This window comes from Globicephala melas, chromosome 2, assembly GCF_963455315.2.
Source record: "Globicephala melas chromosome 2, mGloMel1.2, whole genome shotgun sequence".
Classification (NCBI taxonomy): domain Eukaryota; kingdom Metazoa; phylum Chordata; class Mammalia; order Artiodactyla; family Delphinidae; genus Globicephala; species Globicephala melas.
In genome coordinates, this window is record NC_083315.2 from 124,693,655 (window position 1) to 124,713,958 (window position 20,304).

Here is a 20,304-nt window from a genome sequence, read left to right on the forward strand (position 1 = left end):
TCATGTCTTTTGCATACCTTATGTTTTCCTCTGCACTAAACATTTCATAGGGGGGTATATTTATAAAATAAATTGATCAAGTCATAAGCACATTCATGGGATATATTATTGTAAACCTCTGTGTGTGATTTATTTTAATGGTTTATTATTATTACCTTTTTATTTTCATGGGAGAAAAGCAGTGTTTAGACAATTTATAGACAATAAATTCTGTATTGGGGAAGAATACATTTATTTTCGGATGAGAGATAAATTCTTTTATAACTAAGAAAGATTAAAAAGGCACAGGTTTTTGTAGTTACACATATATATTTACAAACGTGTTCATGTTCACCTCTCTTAGAGAATATATTTCCATAAAGTGAGGAAGGGGGAAGGAGAGGAGACCCAGGGAAAGAGGCAATGTAAACCTTCTTCATTCAAAATACGTTTAATCTAATCACATATCTGAAGGCTTTCAAGGGAGAAAATGATCTTTTCAGTATCATGGAAATACTACAATCATCTTAAATTCATTTCTGCACAACAGGGGTGGTCAGAAGTACTTAGCTGACAACCTCAATAAACAAAAACTTGTCTGAGTTAAGTTGTCAATACTTTTAATCATTCTGTTTAAGCTGGCTGGTCCCTATCTCACTTCTTTGCATAGATGCTGAAAATGAAACTATTAATGAAAGGGTTTTTTTCTAAATATTAAACTATGGTTGTGTCTACATTAAGATAGAAGCAGAGATGGAACCAGGGGAAAAATTATGCATGTATTTTCTTTAAAAGATGCATATACTTAACTGATCCTCTTTCCAGGTAATCTGTGATCCATGGTTCAGTAAAGACATCTTGTCTGTGCTCTACATTGAGAAGCTCTTTAGAATGGGAGAGTTTCTATTGTCTTTGACAATTTCCTTAGATTAAATACCCTGCTGTATTCTCTGAAAGAGTGAGAAACAGGGAGAAAGGGGATAGCCCAGGAAGGCAGGAGCAGTTCAGCTAAAGTATATTCATCATAAAGACTCTGCAAAATATCATGTTCACTTGGGAAGTTCAAATTTCAAATATTCAAGAGGAACATAAAAATAAAAAGTTTAAACAAATCTGTTTTCAATGCAGCTCCATTATAATTTCTCATTAAATCTGCTGGGAAATGAGGTGAAGTATATTTATATGACATATTGACTTGAAATAAAAATTTTAGAGTTTATTTTATACAGTTTAAATTATACACCATCGTATACTGCTATTGTTTCTTCTTTTTAAAGAAAAGATCTTAACTACCTTGGGGTGGGGAAGGTAGGATGGGAGAAAATAGCACAGATATTAATGTTTTCAAAATATTAACACTGCCTCAAGGTTCAGTTGATTAATGTTTCTAATAACTGCTGCAAACATCAGAAGAACAAATATGACCACTTAATTCAAATAAAGGAACAGTGTGTAATAAATGCTGAATTCTATTTAATAATCATTAATGTTAAAATATGAAAAATGAATGCTTAAAATATTAAGTATTTTCTTAGTATATGTAAAAGCTTTCCCCAACCTACATTCAGTTGAGAAGATAAAATTTTAAATTTCTTATTAGCAGAGGTTTAGCTTTAAACTTTTCCCAAGTACAGAGGCCCTGGAAATGGATCAGTTAATCAAGAATCTACCAATTTTACAACTGCTATGGTGCTAGAAATGTAAGAGTTTCTTAGGCCCACAAAGTGTTTAAGTTATAGTAGGAATGGATCAACAGTCTTTAGAAAAAGAAAAAAAAAGAAAATAGTAAACAGTAAAATGGGTATAGGAGCAATAATTTACAAGAAAATGGATTCTTTACATTAAAATATACCAGAAATGATATATTAAAATGATAATCATAATTTCCACTTTGTGCTGCATGGTGAGCAATGTTCTAGTTGCTTTGCAAAATTATTTCAAATAAATGTTAATTGAAAATGGAAAACATTTTTCTTTTCTTGGAAATAGAAAACTAAAGCTCAGAGAAATTAAGATATTGGATAAGGGCCACATATATAGGATTAAATTAACAAACTAATTCTATAAGCAATAGTAAAGAGAGTTTTGATGAAGGCCAACAGTGAATAATAACCAATGATTTTGAAAGAAGTTTATCATCTAATATGTATGTTCAAAATGAAGTTTTGCTTTGAAGTTCTAACTTGTGCAGACTAAATGCCAGTGTCCACAGGGCTATCAAGGAGGGCCCTCTTCTCAGTCACCAAGGGGCTTCCTAAAGAGGGAGGACCGAGGCAAGACTTAAATGGTGAAAAAGAATTGAAGAGTTGGTGGGAACAGGAGAAGGGAGGAATAGGAATCTACTACAGAGGCAACACCAAATTACCATGTCTATGAGGCTAAGAAGAGATGGGCTGAATTAATACAAAAAAAAAAAGGAACACATCTGAATAAGTAGAGCATTCTAGGCTATGCTAGAAGGCATTTTATTGTTCTTTTAAGTTAAAATTCTTATCCATTCACTTATAAATTCCTTTGGATAGCCTTTAACATCTTCCTGTGTGAATATGGCAAACTGCTTCCTTGTTTCCTCTTTAATCAATATTTACCTCTTATATTATTAGCTTATATTAGTCTCTTATATTAGCTTTAGATCAATCTCTAGTCAATAGTTGTAGAGCAATTTTTCTTTTGAAAAAATCCAAAAAGTAGTTATACTTGCTCAACACAGTCATTCTGTATATCTCAACACTACAGAAAATTACTCAGTAATTCATCTAACAATAGTAAGCATATCTGTTACATTACATTCCAATCTATCTTTCATTTTCTTTTTCTTTATAAGGTCCACGGTGTTCTGCTTTGGTTGAATATTCATTTTGACTGAAAGTAATAATCATACACACTTCACTAAATTACTTGAGAAAAACAATAAGCAATAAAGCTCTGATCTCCGGCTCCCTCCTCTTTACAAAATTCGGTCTTGCTTTGGAAATAGGTGAGGAACATGGGGTCTTTCAATAGCTCTGATTATTTTCTTTCATAATTTTTCTTCATTTGGTAAATAGAAATTGCAAGTAAAGGGTGCATGAAATCTCATTTGAAGGCAGCTGAAAGATGGTTACTTAATACATTTTAACAATATGGTCAGATTTTGGTTTTTAGTGGGTATTTTATAACAGAAATATCTTATCTTTACTTGTAGGTACAATAAATGTGTCTATAGATAATAAAGCTTTTAATATAAAACTAACATCCAATACAGTATTTATCTTCTTCACCTGATTTTCAAGGAAATATACTTCAAAACACACTCACGTCTCTAAAAGATTTTACTAGTGCTTTGAGATAAAATCATTTGAAGTATAGCTTTTATTAAAAATAAAACGTTACAGTTTATGAAATTAAAATCACAGTATGTAATATGTATACATCTATAACACAAATATAAGAGCAATAATTTCTTTTAGGAAGACAATAGGCATATCTTAGTTTCTTCATTTAATATTTGAATATATTCTTCCAATGGCATTTTTACTTAATCAGTATTCAAATGATCAGTACTCTACTGATGAATTTAAAAATAACTTTTACTACTGCTATTTTGTTTAGGAAATTGTTCTAGTTTTGTTCAATAAGCTCTATACATACTATAATTTTTAAATGATATTAATCAATTAACCTATCCAACATTTTTATTTTCAATGATTCTATCCTAATACTGCTTCACATAAATATAAGCAAGAAAGTTAAAAGAACTGTTATACATTTTCAAAAACATGTAAATGAAACGAAATTAAATAGTGGCTGAATATTTAAAGGTCTGTTAAAAACTCTACAATATACATTGCAATTTCATCTAGCATTTAAAAAAATTTAGATGAATTTTAAACCACTATTTTTCAAAATCTTATATTTGCAACTTCCTATTCTGGTCTATATCATTTGTAGTAATTGGCAATCGTAGAAATTAAAAATATTATAAAATAAACCTTTAGCTTTCAAGGAACGAGCAATGTGCACAAAAATTTAATAATTTAAACCATTTCATTACGGTGATTAAGCTACCCTTAATAAGATATAAAATTCCGTAAAATACCTCTAGGCTTCTGTCACTTGTTAAATCTTTATCCACACATTTTAAGAAGAAAATTAATTGGAGATAGTAAATAATTGAAAAAGTTTTAATAAAAGAATTGCTCTATTATTTTAACACATGGGCTAAGAATAAATCTCATTTGAAGATTCAGAACATTAAATTAAATGTACTGTTCAACCTTTTTATGTAATATGAAAGCATTTATACTATTTGTATTTAGGTCCTTAAACCTATGCTCATCAAAGGCCTAATACAATTTCTTCTTTGGTCCTTTAATCCTTTTGATTGGTTATTGTTTAATTGGACACAACTAAAACTTAATGAGAAAAAAAATGCCTTAGAGACACATTTGTTTTTGTTTCTTATTTATTATGACCATCTCTGTTTCATTCTTTTATATTTCAAAATTGATTAATTATATATAAATATATATCTGTTTATGTATACATAGTATGTGTGCATATATATACATATTTTGTCCTAGAATAGACTGTCCTACAATTTACCAGTGTAATAACCATTTTAAGAAAGGAGACCTTAATAAACTAAAGTGTAGAGTTCAAGTGCTGAAAAGTGTCTTGTAAGGGTTAGAATAACTGACATCTTCTCCCTTCATACACTTGGATGTTTTCAGCTATCAAACTATTATGTGAGAGACCTTCAAGATGGCAGAAGAGTAAGACGTGGAGATCACCTTCCTCCCCACAAATACATCAGAAATACATCTACATGTGGGACAACTCCTACAGAACACCTACTGAACGCTGGCAGAAGACCTCAGACTTTCCAAAAGGCAAGAAACTCCTCACGAATCTGGGTAGGGCAAAAGAAAAAGACAAAAGAATAGGGACGAGACCTGCACCACTGGGAGGGAGCTGTGAAGGAGGAAAAGATTCCACACACTAGAAAGCCCCTTCACTGGTGGAAACAGTGGGTGGTGGGGGGTAAGCTTCAGAGCCACAGAGGACAGTGCAGCAACAGGGGTGCAGAGGGTAAAGCGGAGAGATTCCTGCACAGAAGATCGGTGCCGACCAGCATTTATCAGCCCGAGAGGCTTGTCTGCTCACCCCGGCCAGGACAGGTGGGGGCTGGGAGCTGAGGCTCGGGCTTCGGAGGTCAGATCCCATGGAGAGGACTGGGGTTGGCTGCGTGAACACAGCCTGAAGGGGGCTAATGTGCCACAACTAGCCGGGAGGCAGTCCAGGAAAAGGTCTGGAACTGCCTAAGAGGCAAGAGAACATTGTTTCAGGGTGCGCTAGGACAGGGGATTCAGAGCGCCACCTAAACCAGCTCCAGAGATAGGCAAAAGCCGCGGCTATCAGCGTGGACCCCAGAGACAGGCATGAAACGCTAAGGTTGCTGCTGCCGCCACCAAGAAGCCCGTGTGCAAGCACAGGTCACTATCCACATCTCCCCTCCCGGGAGCCTGTGCAGCCTGCCACTGCCAGGGTACCGTGATCCAGGGACAACTTCCCTGGGAGAACACCCCAGGCCTCAGGCTATTGCAACGTCATGCTGGCCTCTGCCACTGCAGGTTCACCCCACATTCCTCAAAGCTCCCTACCCCCCAACCTGAGTGGGCTGGAGCTCCCTAATCAGCTGCTCCTTTAACCCTGTCCTGTCTGGGTGCGGAACAGATGCCCTCAGGCGACCTACACGCAGAGGTGTGGCAAATCCAAAGCTGAACCCCAGGAGCTGTGCAAACAAAGAAGATAATGGAAATCTCTCCCAGCAGACTCAGGAGCAGCGGATTAAATCTCCACAATCAACTTGATGTACCCTGTATCTATTGAATACCTGAATAGAAAACGAATCATCCCAAAATTGAGGCGTTGGACTCTGGGAGCAACGATATATGTATTTTTTTACTTTTTCTCTTTTTGTGAGCATGTATGTGTATACTTCTGTGTGTGATTTTGTCTGTATAGCTTTGCTTTTACCATTTATCCTAGGGTTCTGTCCATTATTTTTATTTTATTATTATTTTTTTAAGTATAGTTTTTAGCGCTTGTTATCCTTGGTGGATTTGTTTTTTGGTTTGGTTGCTCTCTTCTTCCTTTCTTTCTCTTTCTCACTTTTCTTCAAAGCCATGTGGCTGACAGGGTATTATTGTTGCTTTGGTCAGGTGTCAGGCCTGTGCCTCCGAGGTGGGAGATCTGAGTTCAGGACATTGGTCCACCAGAGACCTCCCAGCTCCACGTAATATCAAAAAGCAAAAGCTCTCAAAGAGATCTCCATCTCAATGCTAAGACCCAGCTCCACTCAACGACCAGCAAGCTACAGTGCTGGACACTCCATGTCAAACAACTAGCAAGACAGAAACACAACCCCACCCATTAGCAGAGAGGCTGCCTAAAATCATAATAAGGTCACAGAAACACCAAAAAACACAACACCGGATGTGGTCCTTCACACCAGAAAGAAAAGATCCAACCTCATCATCCAGAACACAGGCAACCTCCACCAGTAAGCCTACACAACCCACTGAACCAAGCTTAGCGACTGGGGGCAGACACCAAAAACAATGGGAGCTACGAACCTGCAGCCTGCAAAAAGGAGACCCCAAACACAGTAAGTTAAGCAAAATGAGAAGACAGAGAAACACACAGCAGATGAAGGAGCAAGGTAAAAACCCACCAGACCAAACAAAAGAAGAGGAAATAAGCAATCTATCTATCTGAAAAAGAATTCAGACTAATGATAGTAAAGATGATCCAAAATCTTGGAAATAGAAAGGAGAATATACAAGAAACATTTAACAGGGACCTAGAAGAACTGAAGAGCAAACAAACAATGATGAACAGCACAATAAATGAAATTAAAACTTTTCTGGAAGAAATCAATAGCAGAAAAACTGAAGCAAAAGAACGGGTAAGTGACCTGGAAGATAAAATAGTGGAAATAACTACTGCAGAGCAGAATAAAAAGAATGAAAAGAATTGAGGACAGTCTCAAAGGCATCTGGGGCAATATTAAACACACCAACATTCAAATTATAGGGGCCCCAGAAGAAGAAGAGAAAAAGAAAGGGACTGAGAAAATATTTGAAGAGATTATAGTTGAAAACTTCCCTAATATGGGAAAGGAAACAGTTAATCAAGTCCAGGAAGCACAGAGAGTCCCATACAGGATAAATCCAAGGAAAACGTGACAAGACACATATTAATCAAACTATCAAAAATTAAACACAAAGAAAAAATATTAAAAGCAGCAAGGGAAAAATAACAAATAACATACATACGAATCCCCATAAAGTTAACAGCTGTTCGTTCAGCACAAACTCTGCAAGCCAGAAGGGAGTGGCAGGACATATTTAAAGTGATGAAAGGGAAAAACCTACAACCAAGATTACTCTACCCAGCAAGGATCTCATTCAGATTTGACACAGAAATTAAAACCTTTACAGACAAGCAAAAGCTAAGAGAATTCAGCACCATAAAACCAGCTTTACAACAAATGCTAAAGAAACTTCTCTAGGCAGGAAACACAAGAGAAGGAAAAGACCTACAATAGCAAACCCAAAACAATTAAGAAAATGGTAATAGGAACATACATATTGATAATTACCTTAAATGTGAATGGATTAAATGCTCCAACCAAATACACAGACTGGCTGAATGGATACAAAAACAAGACCTATATATATGCTGTCTGCAAGAGACCCACCTCAGACCTAGGGACACATACAGACTGAAAGTGAGGGGATGGAAAAAGATATTCCATGCAAATGGATATCAAAAGAGAGCTGGAGTAGCAATTCTCATATCAGACAAAACAGACTTTAAAATAAAGACTATTACAAAGAGACAAAGAAGGAAAGTACCTAATGATCAAGGGATCAATCCAAGAAGAAGATATAAGAATTGTAAATATTTATGCACCCACATAGGAGCACCTCAATACATAAGGCAAATGCTAACAGCCATAAAAGGGGAAATCGACAGTAACACAATCATATTAGGGGATGTTAACACCCCACTTTCACCATGGACAGCTCATCCAAAATGAAAATAAATAAGGAAACACAAGCTTTAAATGATACATTAAACAAGATGGACTTGATTGATATTTATAGGACATTCCATCCAGAAACAACAGAATACATTTTCTTCTCAAGTGCTCATGGTACATTCTCCAAGATAGATCCTATCTTGGGTCACAGATCAAGCTTTGTTAAATTTAAGAAAATTGAAATCATATCAAGTATCTTTTCTGACCACCATGCTATGACATTAGATAACAATTACAAGAAAAAAACTGTAAAAAAGACAAACACATGGAGGCTAAACAATACATTACTTAATAACCAAGAGATCACTGAAGAAATCAAAGAGGAAATCAAAAACTACTTAGAAACAAATGACAATAAAAAAAATGACAACCCAAAACCTATGGGATGCAGCAAAAGCAGTTCTAAGAGGGAAGTTTATAGCAATACAATCCTACCTTAAGAAACAAGAAACATCTCAAATAAACAACCTAACCTTACACCTAAAGCAATTAGAGAAAGAAGAACAAAAAAACCCCAAAGTTAGCAGAAGGAAGGAAATCATGATGATCAGATCAGAAATAAATGAAAAAGAAATGAAGGAAACAATTGCAAAGATCAATAAAACCAAAGGCTGGTCCTTTGATAAGATAAAGAAAATTGATAAACCATTAGCCAGACTCATCAAGAAAAAAAGGGAGAAGACTCAAATCAACAATTAGAAATGAAAAAAGGGAAGTAACAACTGACACTGCAGAAATACAAAGGATCATGAGAGATTACTACAAGCAAGTCTATGCCAATAAAATAGACAACCTGGAAGAAATGGACAAATTCTTAGAAAACCACAACCTTCCAAGACTGAACCAGGAAGAAATAGAAAATATAAACAGATCAATCACAAGCACTGAAATTGAAACTGTGATTAAAAATCTTCCAACAAACAAAAGCCCAGGACCAGATGGCTTCACAGGCGAATTCTGTCAAACATTTAGAGAAGAGCTAAAACCTATCCTTCTCAAACTCTTCCAAAAAATTGCAGAGGAAGGAACACTCCCAATCTCATTCTATGAGACCACCAACACCCTGATACCAAAACCAGACAAAGATACTACAAAAAAAGAAAATTACAGACCAATATCACTGATGAATATAGATGCAAGAATCCTCAACAAAATACTAGCAAACAAAATCCAACAACATATTAAAAGGATCATACACCATGATCAAGTGGGATTTATCCCAGGGATGCAAGGATTCTTCAATATACGCAAATCAATGTGATACACCATATTAACAAATTGAAGAATAAAAACCATAGGATCATCTCAATAGATGCAGAAAAAGCTTTTGACAAAATTCAACACCCATTTATGATAAAAACTCTCCAGAAAGTGGGCATAGAGGGAACCTACCTCAACATAATAAAGGCCATACACAGCAAACCCACAGCAAATATCATTCTTAATGGTGAAAAACAGAAAGCACTGCCTCTATGATCAGGAACAAGACAAGGATGTCCACTGTCACCACTGTTTTTCAACACAGCTTTGGAAATCCTAGTCATGGCAATCAGAGAAGAAAAAGAAATAAAAGGAATACAAATTAGAAAAGAAGAAGTAAAACTGTCACTGTCTGCAGATGACGTGATACTATACATAGAGAATCCTAAAGATGCCACCAGAAAACTACTAGAGCTAATCAATGAATTTGGTAAAGTTGCAGGACACAAAATTAATGCACAGAAATCTCTTGCATTCCTATACATTAATGATGAAAAAATCTGAAAGAGAAATTAAGGAAACACTCCCATTTACCATTGCAACAAAAAGAATAAAATACCTAGGAATAAACCTTCCTAGGGAGACAAAAGAACTGTATGCAGAAAACTATAAGACACTGATGAAAAAAATTAAAGATGATACAAACAGATGGAGAGATATGATATGTTCTTGGATTGGAAGAATCAACATTGTGAAAATGACTATACTACCCAAACCAATCTACACATTCAATGCAATCCCTATCAAAGTACCAATGGCATTTTTCATAGAAGTAGAACAAAAATTTCACAATTTGTATGGAAACACATAAGGCCCCGAATAGGCAAAGCAATCTTGAGAAAGAAAAACGGAGCTGGAGGAATCAGGCTCCCTGACTTCAGACTATACTACAAAGCTACAGTAATCAAGACAGTATGGTACTGGCACAAAAACAGAAAGATAGATCAATGGAACCGGATAGAAAGCCCAGAGATAAACCCACAGACATATGGTCACCTTATTTTTGATAAAGGAGGCGAGAATATACAATGGAGAAAAGACAGCCTCTTCAATAAGTGGTGCTGGGGAAATTGCACAGCTACATGTAAAGAATGAAATTAGAACACTCCCTAACACCATACACAAAAATAAACTCAAAATGGATTAAAGAGCTAAATATAAGGCCAGATGCTATAAAACTCTTAGAGGAAAACATAGGCAGAACACTCTATGACATAAATCACACCAAGATCCTTTTTGACCCACCTCCTAGAGTAATGGAAATAAAAACAAAAATAAACAAATGGGACCTAATGAAACTTAAAAGCTTTTGCACAGCAACAAGATGCACATAACAAGATGAAAAGACAACCCTCAGAATGGGAGAAAATATTTGCAAGTGAAGCAACTTTGACAAAGGTTTAATCTCCAAAACTTATAAGCAGCTCATGCAACACAATATCAAAAAAAAAAAAAAGTATCCAAAAATGGGCAGAAGACCTACATGTACATTTCTCTAAAGAAGATATACAGATTGCCCACAAACAGGTGAAAGAATGCTAGCATCACTAATCATTAGAGAAATGCAAATCAAAATACAATGAGATATCATCTCACACCAGTCAGAAGAGCCATCATCAAAAAAATCTAGAAACAATAAATGCTGGAGAGTGTGTGTTGAAAAGGGAACGCTCTTTCACTGTTGGTGGGAATGTAAATTGATACAGCCACTATAGAGAACAGTATGGAGTTTCCTTAAAAAACTAAGAATAGAAAAATCTTGCAACCCAGCAATCCCACTACTGTGCATATACCCTGGGAAAATTATAATTCAAAAAGAGTCGTGTACCACAATGTTCATTGCAGCTCTATTTACAATAGCCAGGACATGGAAGCAACCTAAGTGTCCATCGACAGATGAATGGGTAAAGAAGATGTGGCACATATATACAATGGAATATTACTCAGCCATAAAATGAAACAAAATTGAGTTATATGTAATGAGGTGGATGGACCTAGAGTCTGTCATACAGAGGGAAGTAAGTTAGAAAGAGAAAAACAAATACTGTATACTAACACATATATGTGGAATCTAAAAAAAAAAAAAAAAAGGTTCTGAAGAATCTAGGGGCTGGACTGGAATAAAGACGCAGACGTAAAGAATGGACTTGAAGACATGGGGAGGGGGAAGGGTAAGCTGCGACGAAGTGAGAGTGTGGCATGGACTTTATTATATACTACCAAATATAAAATAGATAGCTAGTGGGAAGCAGTCTCATAGTATAGGGAGATCAGCTCAGTGCTTTGCGACCACTTAGAGGGGTGGGATAGGGAGGGTGGGAGGGAGACTCAAGAGGGAGGAGATCTGGGTGTATATGTATATGTATAGCTGACACTTTGTTATAAAGCAGAAACTAACACACCATTTTAAAGTGATTATACTCCAGGAAAGATTTAAAAAAAAAGAAAAACAACTGTTATGCAACAAGTCCTCAGATACTCCTGAAACCTAAATAATAAGAACTAGTTATGCAAGAAGCAAAATGTATGTGTGTGTATATACATATTCTTATTACATTTGTTATCATAACATATTTACTCAACACATTTTCTGAATAGCTATAATGTAAAATATATTATGCTGGGAATACAAAATATATAAAGCATAGCTTGTTATGCAACGATGTAACTAATTGCTGAGGATGACATAAACACGTGCACATATATATGTATATTTTGTGTGCATGTGTGTATGAAAATAAGTTAATATTTTATATTCTATATGAATCCTCACTTGTAGCATGGCTACCCCAGTTAAGCACAAATACCATATTATTTTCATACTTTTAAGAAGTCACCATAAAAGTTAAAATATTTATGATTTTAAAAATGTATCAGGATTCCTACATGGCTAGTTTTGCAGGAATAAGGCTTAGGTAGGCTTGCAAGCTGGACCTGCTAGCAGGGATTATGTGCCTGGAAAATGAATGCTTGACTCAGAAATATTCTGGAGTTCTTATCAGTTTTTGTACCTGGCAAATGCTCAGACACATAACTAGATTCTTCAGAAGAGTTGGGAATACATGAAATTAAGCTTTTTGAAAGACATGATGGCATCCTTATCTGAAACTGTCAAGACTGATGGCATCCAGCCACCTTTCTGGGTAGGCCAGGGAAGTTGCCTCTGAGACGAAGTGCTGTTAGATTATACCCTCTGCTCTGCAAAGTCACCTTGGGATGCAGATCTTTTTCTCTACATTAAATGAACTCGGCTTTGCCTATGTCTGTTGATGGCTTTCAGTCAATTACATCCTTGTGACACTAGAGACAACTGTGTCTATTTATCTTCATGTGCTATTATAGGATTGAATTTTAAGATCTTGTGCTGAACTTATTATCTATGAAATTTATTAGGAAGAAAAAAAAAAGGAAATTTAGGTTGTCAATAGAATCCTGGAAGTTAGTATATTCTATGGAGATAAGAGATCCTGGTTCTTGAACCTTCAATTTAAAATTCCCTAGAGCCAGTGGGTTTCACAGCTTCCCCAGAGAGTGTGAGCAGGGTGAAAACGAATTGCCCTGTGGCTTTAGGAACACTGAAGCTTGGTGCATAACTCTGGAGGAAGCACACAATCCTGTGATTACCAATACGAATGAGGTGCTCCAAACTGTATCAATTTCCTCTGTGGTTACCTGAGTGTGTCTCTTATTTTCTGGAGAATTAAGGAGAGGTTTCGTTAAAAAAAAATTGTTTTTTTCTTTCTGAAACCTGTTTTCACGTGAACCTCCTACCCATGAGCTTATTATCATGAGTATAAAGGCCAGTGAGGAAAAAATGTAATGTTAAACTGTGGAATGGAACTTGCCACCTAAAAGCTGCATTCTTTAGAGATAAAACTAGTAATCAGTTGGAAATCAGCCAAGATATTTGACAAATAGAAGTTTGCATATTTATAGGATAAACAGCAGACTGAAATCTGAGTTTCTAAAGAACAGGGACAGGGAATGGTTAAGCAGCACCCAGAACACTGCTCCTCTCACCACTCATACTCCTCATACATAAGCCCATGTGTTGTTACCTGCCCCAAACATAATCCTTCCATATCTCAATTATCCTTCCAAATTTAAAGTCAGATCATCTAATCTGCCAGCATCCTTAAGTCTTATATAAAAATAGATATTTTGGACTAATTGCTATTTTCCAAGTTACAGAAGAACCACAGAAAGAAAACAACATCATTGTTTATTGAAGTGTATAGTTTCATCTACTTCATTCTTTTTCTTGAAGGCTTTGCCACCATGTAGTTAACAAATAATACATCAACTAAACTGTTCAGCAACACTCCTGGAGTTTGAACAGATTGTGTTTAGTTTGCTTCTTCTCTTTAACAATATCCACACTACCTGCTATCCAAAATACCAGGGCATCATCCTCTAATAACCCAACACCAGTGACATTGTTAAACTTCTTAATATCATGAATTTAGGTATTTTTAATACTAAAAGCAAATACAAAGCGCAGTATGTCTGCATTTTTTTTTGTTAGAACTCTAACAGTGATTTCATTGAAAATAGTTAAAAATCTATCATATTCAGCTCTCACAGTTAAACAATTATCTGTGGAGAAAGTCAAGCAAAACTTTAGCTCCTAATATCTGCCTGAATTATCTATATATTACTAGATAATTATGTAATCTACTCTTACAACTTCAGATTGCACACAGCATTGCAATGATTATGTCTCCACAATTTAAGCAAAGGGATGCCTTGAAATAGGTGGATAATTTGGGCAAAGGGCACGCAATTGCTGAAGCAGAAACATAAACTATGAAAACAAAAGAGTATTATAATCTGAATTAGCAATTACTTCCAATCTCCATTTTGCTTCATTGCACATGGCCAGTATTTAACCATTAGGCTTGTTGATTCTTTGGCATTAACCAATGACATAACACCATCATAATCATCACACACATACTAATACAATTCTTTTCCATTAGTGTGTATTAGTTCAAATAATAGGCAGATTTAGGGAAATTATAGTTTAAATTGGGTAGCAATAATGTAGAAATATTGTTTACTAATCCAACTCCAAAAATCACCTCATTTTCTTCCCTTGTCCCCCTCAATCTCGAAATACATAGAAAAAAATGTACTTACACTGCACGATGAGCTGCACCAAGGCTTCTCTTGGTTTCACATTAAATCCATTGTACTGGCTGGTCTGACATCGGTACATTCCTGACATTTCCCTAGATACATTCACAATCCTCAGTGTTCCATCATAACTCTCCATTTGCATTGACCCATCAGGCATTGCAACTTCTTTATCCGCTCTAGACCAAAGGATGATGGGTTTAGGTTTTCCAGTTACTTGACACTGCAGTTCTATTGTGTCTCCTTCTCTGGTGACCAAAGGTGATTTTTCCTGTGGAACAGTCAGATTGGGTGGAACTTGAAATGGGAAAAAGAAAATTTTTCAAGGTTAGTATGTACTGGTAAAGCATATTCAAACACAGAAAATCATAAGGAAACAACTTCTGCTGGTTGAAGATGTGTGACAATTCAGATGACAAAAATTACAGAGACCTTGGGGATGGGTGGCACTTACCCTCACTTAAAATAATTCTAAATTGTTTTCGTAGAACTTTCTCAAATGAGGTCTTCAAACATTAGCAAAATAAAGCATTACATTGGAACTCGAATGGTCAACATAAGAACAATCTACTCAATGACTTGTCATTATCAGCCATTAACTGGGTCTTTAAGATCTGCATTTCACAGAAGAGTGATCCTACTTGCTGAGGTAAGATTTAGCTTTTCAGTCTTCTGCTTCCTATGCTGTTATCTCTTATCCAAGGATGGTATAAGAAAGGGATAAGAGACATTATAGACTTAGCAGGCACAGTGAATGCAACAGGAAAGAGAAAAAGAAGAACCTCTGATATAAAACCAGAAGTTCTAAATTTGGTTTAGAAACTGTTGCCAAACTGCTAAGGTTTAGGATTCGTTCTCTCCCTCGAGGAAATGAAATGGAACAACTGACTACAATGCCACACTCTGACAATCCAGTGTATTGTTCTTTTTGACTTTTAATATTTTTTGACATTTTAATTTCAAATGACTTCACTTTAAGATTTTGAGATCACTATACATAGTCTGTCATGATGCTGCCACTATTTCTGTAAAATTAATTTTAAGTGAGTTTTCAAAAATATATTTCAATAATCTAAGAATTTAATTTTCTCAAGTAAAGCTAATTTCTGAAGATATTTATGAGAAAATTAGATTGATTTTACAGGAACTTACCTTACTGTGCTGGAATATATTTATGTTAGGGTTTGGTGAAAAATGAATAAGAGGCAAGTACTACTCAATGAGTTTTCCTACAAACCGTATCACCTGTTCCACTGGAAGACTTTTACTTCTCATACAAATGTGTATGAATTCAAAAGTATTTATGCAATAGGACATCTATCAAAAAAGCACGGGCTAAACTAGAAGGGCAGAATAAGAATAACCAGAAATATATGAATAATTCTATCATTGTGATAAATGTCATATGCTTCCCCTCTTTGGAGTTAATACAGAATATGGACAAAAAAGGCAAAGGTTTTATTCTCCCTTCTAGCATTACTGTGCTCCAGTGCCCAGGAACAAAAACAAATATAATTAATTTTTAAAGTACTTTTCAACTAATATTGAAATGTTGTTTCTCTTTATTACACATAGAGAAAAATAAATTTAAGTACAAAGTGATATGAGAATTAGTTATCTTGCTATTTAAATATCTTCATGTCTTTTTCATTTAATTCCTTCATTTACTTCTAATTAAAAAAAACAAAGTAAATAATTTTAGCATCTTAGAAATCAGAAAATATGAAACACTAACCACTACCTTCTTGAAGTAGATATATATATATTCTAGGAACTGGCATTAACAAAAAACATGTTTAAAAATGGCTGCATTTTTAAAATCTCCATGATTAGATAATTTACTCTTGTAAATATAAACAACTAAATAATTTAGTTAAATAATTTGTTCTTTTTGAAGTGAACCACCAGGGAATGATGCAATTCTAAATAAGCATCATCTAGTAACAATAGGATTGAAAGAAGCTGCAATATTTATTCACCATCCATTAGAAAGGACACAGAATAACAGCAATAACCTCAGCATTTAACATTAATTATGCTCCTATTGTGTGCCAGGCATAGTTAGGGATTTTACATTTTCATTAATTCTCATGACAATCCTAGGATCAAATATTTAATATTAAAATTTAACAAATGAGAACACTGAGAATGAGAGGATAAATACTTTGAACAGAACTCAAATTGAGGCCAATTTATAGCAGGTGGCCAATGCAGAGATATGAACCCTGAAGCAGGCTCCAGTAAAGTATGGTGTCTGGAATGAATAACTTGAGTTAGTACTGGACTCTTGCTCATAATTAGTCTGTTCTTATGGACAAACTGGACCAGTTTTACCTGCCCATCTCTTGGTTACTGTTTCAGGGACAATAAAAAAGAGTCAAGGTAGAAATGCGAGGGAGTAAATAACACATAGGTTGCAAATTACCTTATCTATCTGTCTTACATCTTATATGTCTATTTTAAATATCTGTATCTACCTGTATGAGAATAATTCCCGTATACAAGTCAAAACTTCTTATAAGATATACCACTCCAAATAAATATCCAAATTATGATACATTTATGTGAAATAAATGAAAAGAAATTATACATTAAAAGATTATTTAATGGAATGTTATTATTTGAAATCGAAAGATTTCATCTCTTCCAAAAACAAACCACATGACCTTGGCCAAGCTTAAGCACTCTGAGTATAAATTTCTTCACTTTTGAAACTAAGAATTTATACTTTACCAGCTCCAAGGTTATTAATGTTCTGACTATAGGAACAGTAAAAAGTTAAAGATAGGAGTGGGGCTAATAATAAGTATCTATTTTCTAACTTAATAAGATGAATATTCAAAGATCTTATTACATTAGGCCAGTCTAACAAAAACAGATCCTTGACTAGCTATATTTTTTTAAGTTTATCATGCTAGATAGTTCAAAAACTCCCTTGTTAATGTATGTTATTCATTTGTTAGATAAACTTTTGTCCCGATGTAATCAAAATTATAGAAATGTAAACCTCAGTTTCAATCTAGGTAAGTTACAAGTTGATTTTTTAATAAATTTGCTCATTTTAAAATAAACACTGAAGCCTAATTAAAATAAAGTTTATTTTCCATCTCTTCCATGAGGCTTTTTAAATCTTGATTTCAGAGTTAACCCTTTCTTTGCAACTTTCTTGGACAAGAAGGTCTTAAAACTTGTCATAGTTTTTATAGACTTCTCTCTCTCTCCACATTAAATTTTCCATTCTCTAGAATGCTCTAAATTATTATCATAATTTTTCTGTCAGGAGATTTTGTTTGTTCTCATGAATATCTCTCTGTTTTGCATGTTTATAATGTGAACTGTAACTTTACCCCAAGGTTCTTCCAGTCGATGATTGAAGCCTACTACTATTTTCCAAAAGTCTTGCAAATCCCCAAACCTAAGCACTATTTATTTCTTGACTTAGTTGTTAGTTAATTATCAGGACACTTGATCTGCTAATTAAAAACAATAGACTTTTCTTTGTTTCACCATCTTCTAACTCACCACTTCCAATCAGCAGCTTTGGTTTCTCTATCAAAAATATCTCTCATAACAGCCTATTTCTTCTTATGGCTACAGGTAGCTTTCTTAGTATAAGTCATCCTTATCTCTTCTTGTGACAGTGTCCTAAGTGGTCTTTCTGCTGCCAGTTTAATTCTTCCAGGCCTCCTGCTTCTGTGTCATAAACTTTATCAACATAAATAAAATCATGTTCCTGTAACTATGAAAAACTTCAATCCTCAATGAGTGTGCTCATCATAATACTGTTTTAATTAAAAAAAATAATAATTGAAAACAGCCTGACAGATTAACTAAAAAAAATCGTGGTACAGTCACATAATAGATTATGATGCAGCCTTTTAAAATGATGATGTAATAGACCCACATTTATTGACAAAGATATTTATATTGTTAAGCAAGAAAAACATGCTAGTGAATAGCTACAACTACTATTAAAAAGTGAGTAAAACATGTTACTGAGAAGTATGTACAGTATCACATTTTTATATAAAAAAAGACATATGCTAATGACTGATAACAGAGAGTTTCTTAAACGGAGAATATACATGATTCATCTTTATACTTGCAGCATCCCACACTCTATTTTACACATGATAGGAACTCAGTAAAAATGTTTATACCAAATGTACAAATTAAGACAGTGAGGCAGTTGAGCACTGATTTATGGAAGAGAACAAGATTTACATGGGGAAAAATGTAGAGGAAAAGAAAGCCCAGAAGGAACTATACCAAAACACTAACAGTGGTTCTCCCTGAGTGTGGGATTATTGGTAATTTTTTTTGGTATATTGTTCATTTTTCATTCTTCTATAATATGTGCTATGCATATTAGCATATTATAGTCTTCAAGAAGCCCAGAGAAAATTAAAATGTTAATGCAATCTATTATCCAAAGCTCATTTGATGAAAACTCCACTTTTTAATAACAACAAGTATATCACTCTAGACATGGTATTCTAGAAACATAGTCTTAGAAGTGCTCCTCTAGAATCACTCACTCCTACAACACTCATCACTTACAATTTCACTGACTAGTGTGAACCTCAGTGCCCTTGCAGTTCTTTCCTGTATTTGGCAAGTCAGGCCCTTGTCTTCTAGCACCCCCTACCTGCCCCGTGTGTTGAGATTCAGTTCAAAGTTACCACTTATGTGATGATACTTTGCCTACCCCTAGGCTGAGTTTGTTGCTCACTCTTCTTGACCACATATTATGTTGTATACCCATTTAACCTGTAATCGAAGCTTCACCCTGTATCTTCTTCCATGTCTATATCCCTGACCAGATAGCTCCTTGAAGGCACAGAGTGTCTAACTCTATCTCTAAAGCCTAATGCCCTGCTTTCCTGGATGGCACAGACCAGGAAGTCATGAAATAATTGAGGAAGGAAGAGGGGGAGAGAGGGCAAGAGGGTAAGAAGGGAAAAAGATATAAATCTGTGAATATAAAAGAAATAAATGTAATAGATAAAAATCATGAACATTTTAAAAAAGTAATAAATAACAATGTAAAGTAATAATTCTATATAATTAGTAATCCATACAGCTAGCAGAATCTCCTCTAAAATATATTGTTAGTATAGATTTCAGATGCAATAGATCTTCAAATCTGTGAAGGTGTGTGAGAGATAAGAGAGTAAAAAAAGGATTCGTATAGTTTTCCTTTTCTTTCTCCTTTCATTTAAGATTTGGATAGGTAAGTTGTAAATTTAAAAAACAAACGAACAGAAAACAAACAAAAGAGCCAATTTGAGGACATGACATTTAATTTTGTCATGATGTTTTTATGCTCTTTCTCTAATCAACTAAATTATTTTTTCTTAAAATATTGTCTCACAATGAAAATGTTAAATTAAGTAGAAAAATTTGAAATGTCTGCAACTTGTGAGATTTACTCATAATGCATTTGCTAGAAAAAAGTCCCTCCTAATAAAAACACAAAGATACATTCTTTGACATATAGTCTATACACTGTCCTTGCTTTGATTTTTCTTACCTGAAATGCTACTGTAGGAGATGCTATAATCGGAGAAACTTAAAAAACATGGTATGGCACCAAAACTTCTCATTCCAAACATAAAAAAAAATAGACAAGTAATATGAACAAACTGGTTCTCTGTCAACTTTTCCACTGTATCACAGACTGTAAAATAAAGTAAGTATAGAAAATAAAAATGCTTCCATTTCTTCATTGGGAAGGAAGGTGAGGAAATTTAATCTTCAGTTTTTACTCAGAAAATGGCTGGCTTATTTTTCCTACTCAAAAGAATACAGGGGAAGGTTAGTTCATCTCAACTACATGA

The 20,304-nt window shown here is 34.6% G+C and overlaps 1 protein-coding gene across 2 annotated transcripts in view; it reads right to left on the bottom strand.

Annotated features, from left to right (window-relative positions):
- Positions 1-20,304, bottom strand: part of MDGA2 (MAM domain containing glycosylphosphatidylinositol anchor 2) — an 826,249-nt gene that overhangs the window by 183,571 nt on the left and 622,374 nt on the right. For both annotated transcript variants that reach the window (XM_030854879.2, XM_060294784.1), the window contains one exon: positions 14,468-14,761. In XM_030854879.2, coding sequence (XP_030710739.1) covers positions 14,468-14,761 — 294 coding nt within the window. The remainder of the gene's footprint in view (positions 1-14,467; positions 14,762-20,304) is intronic.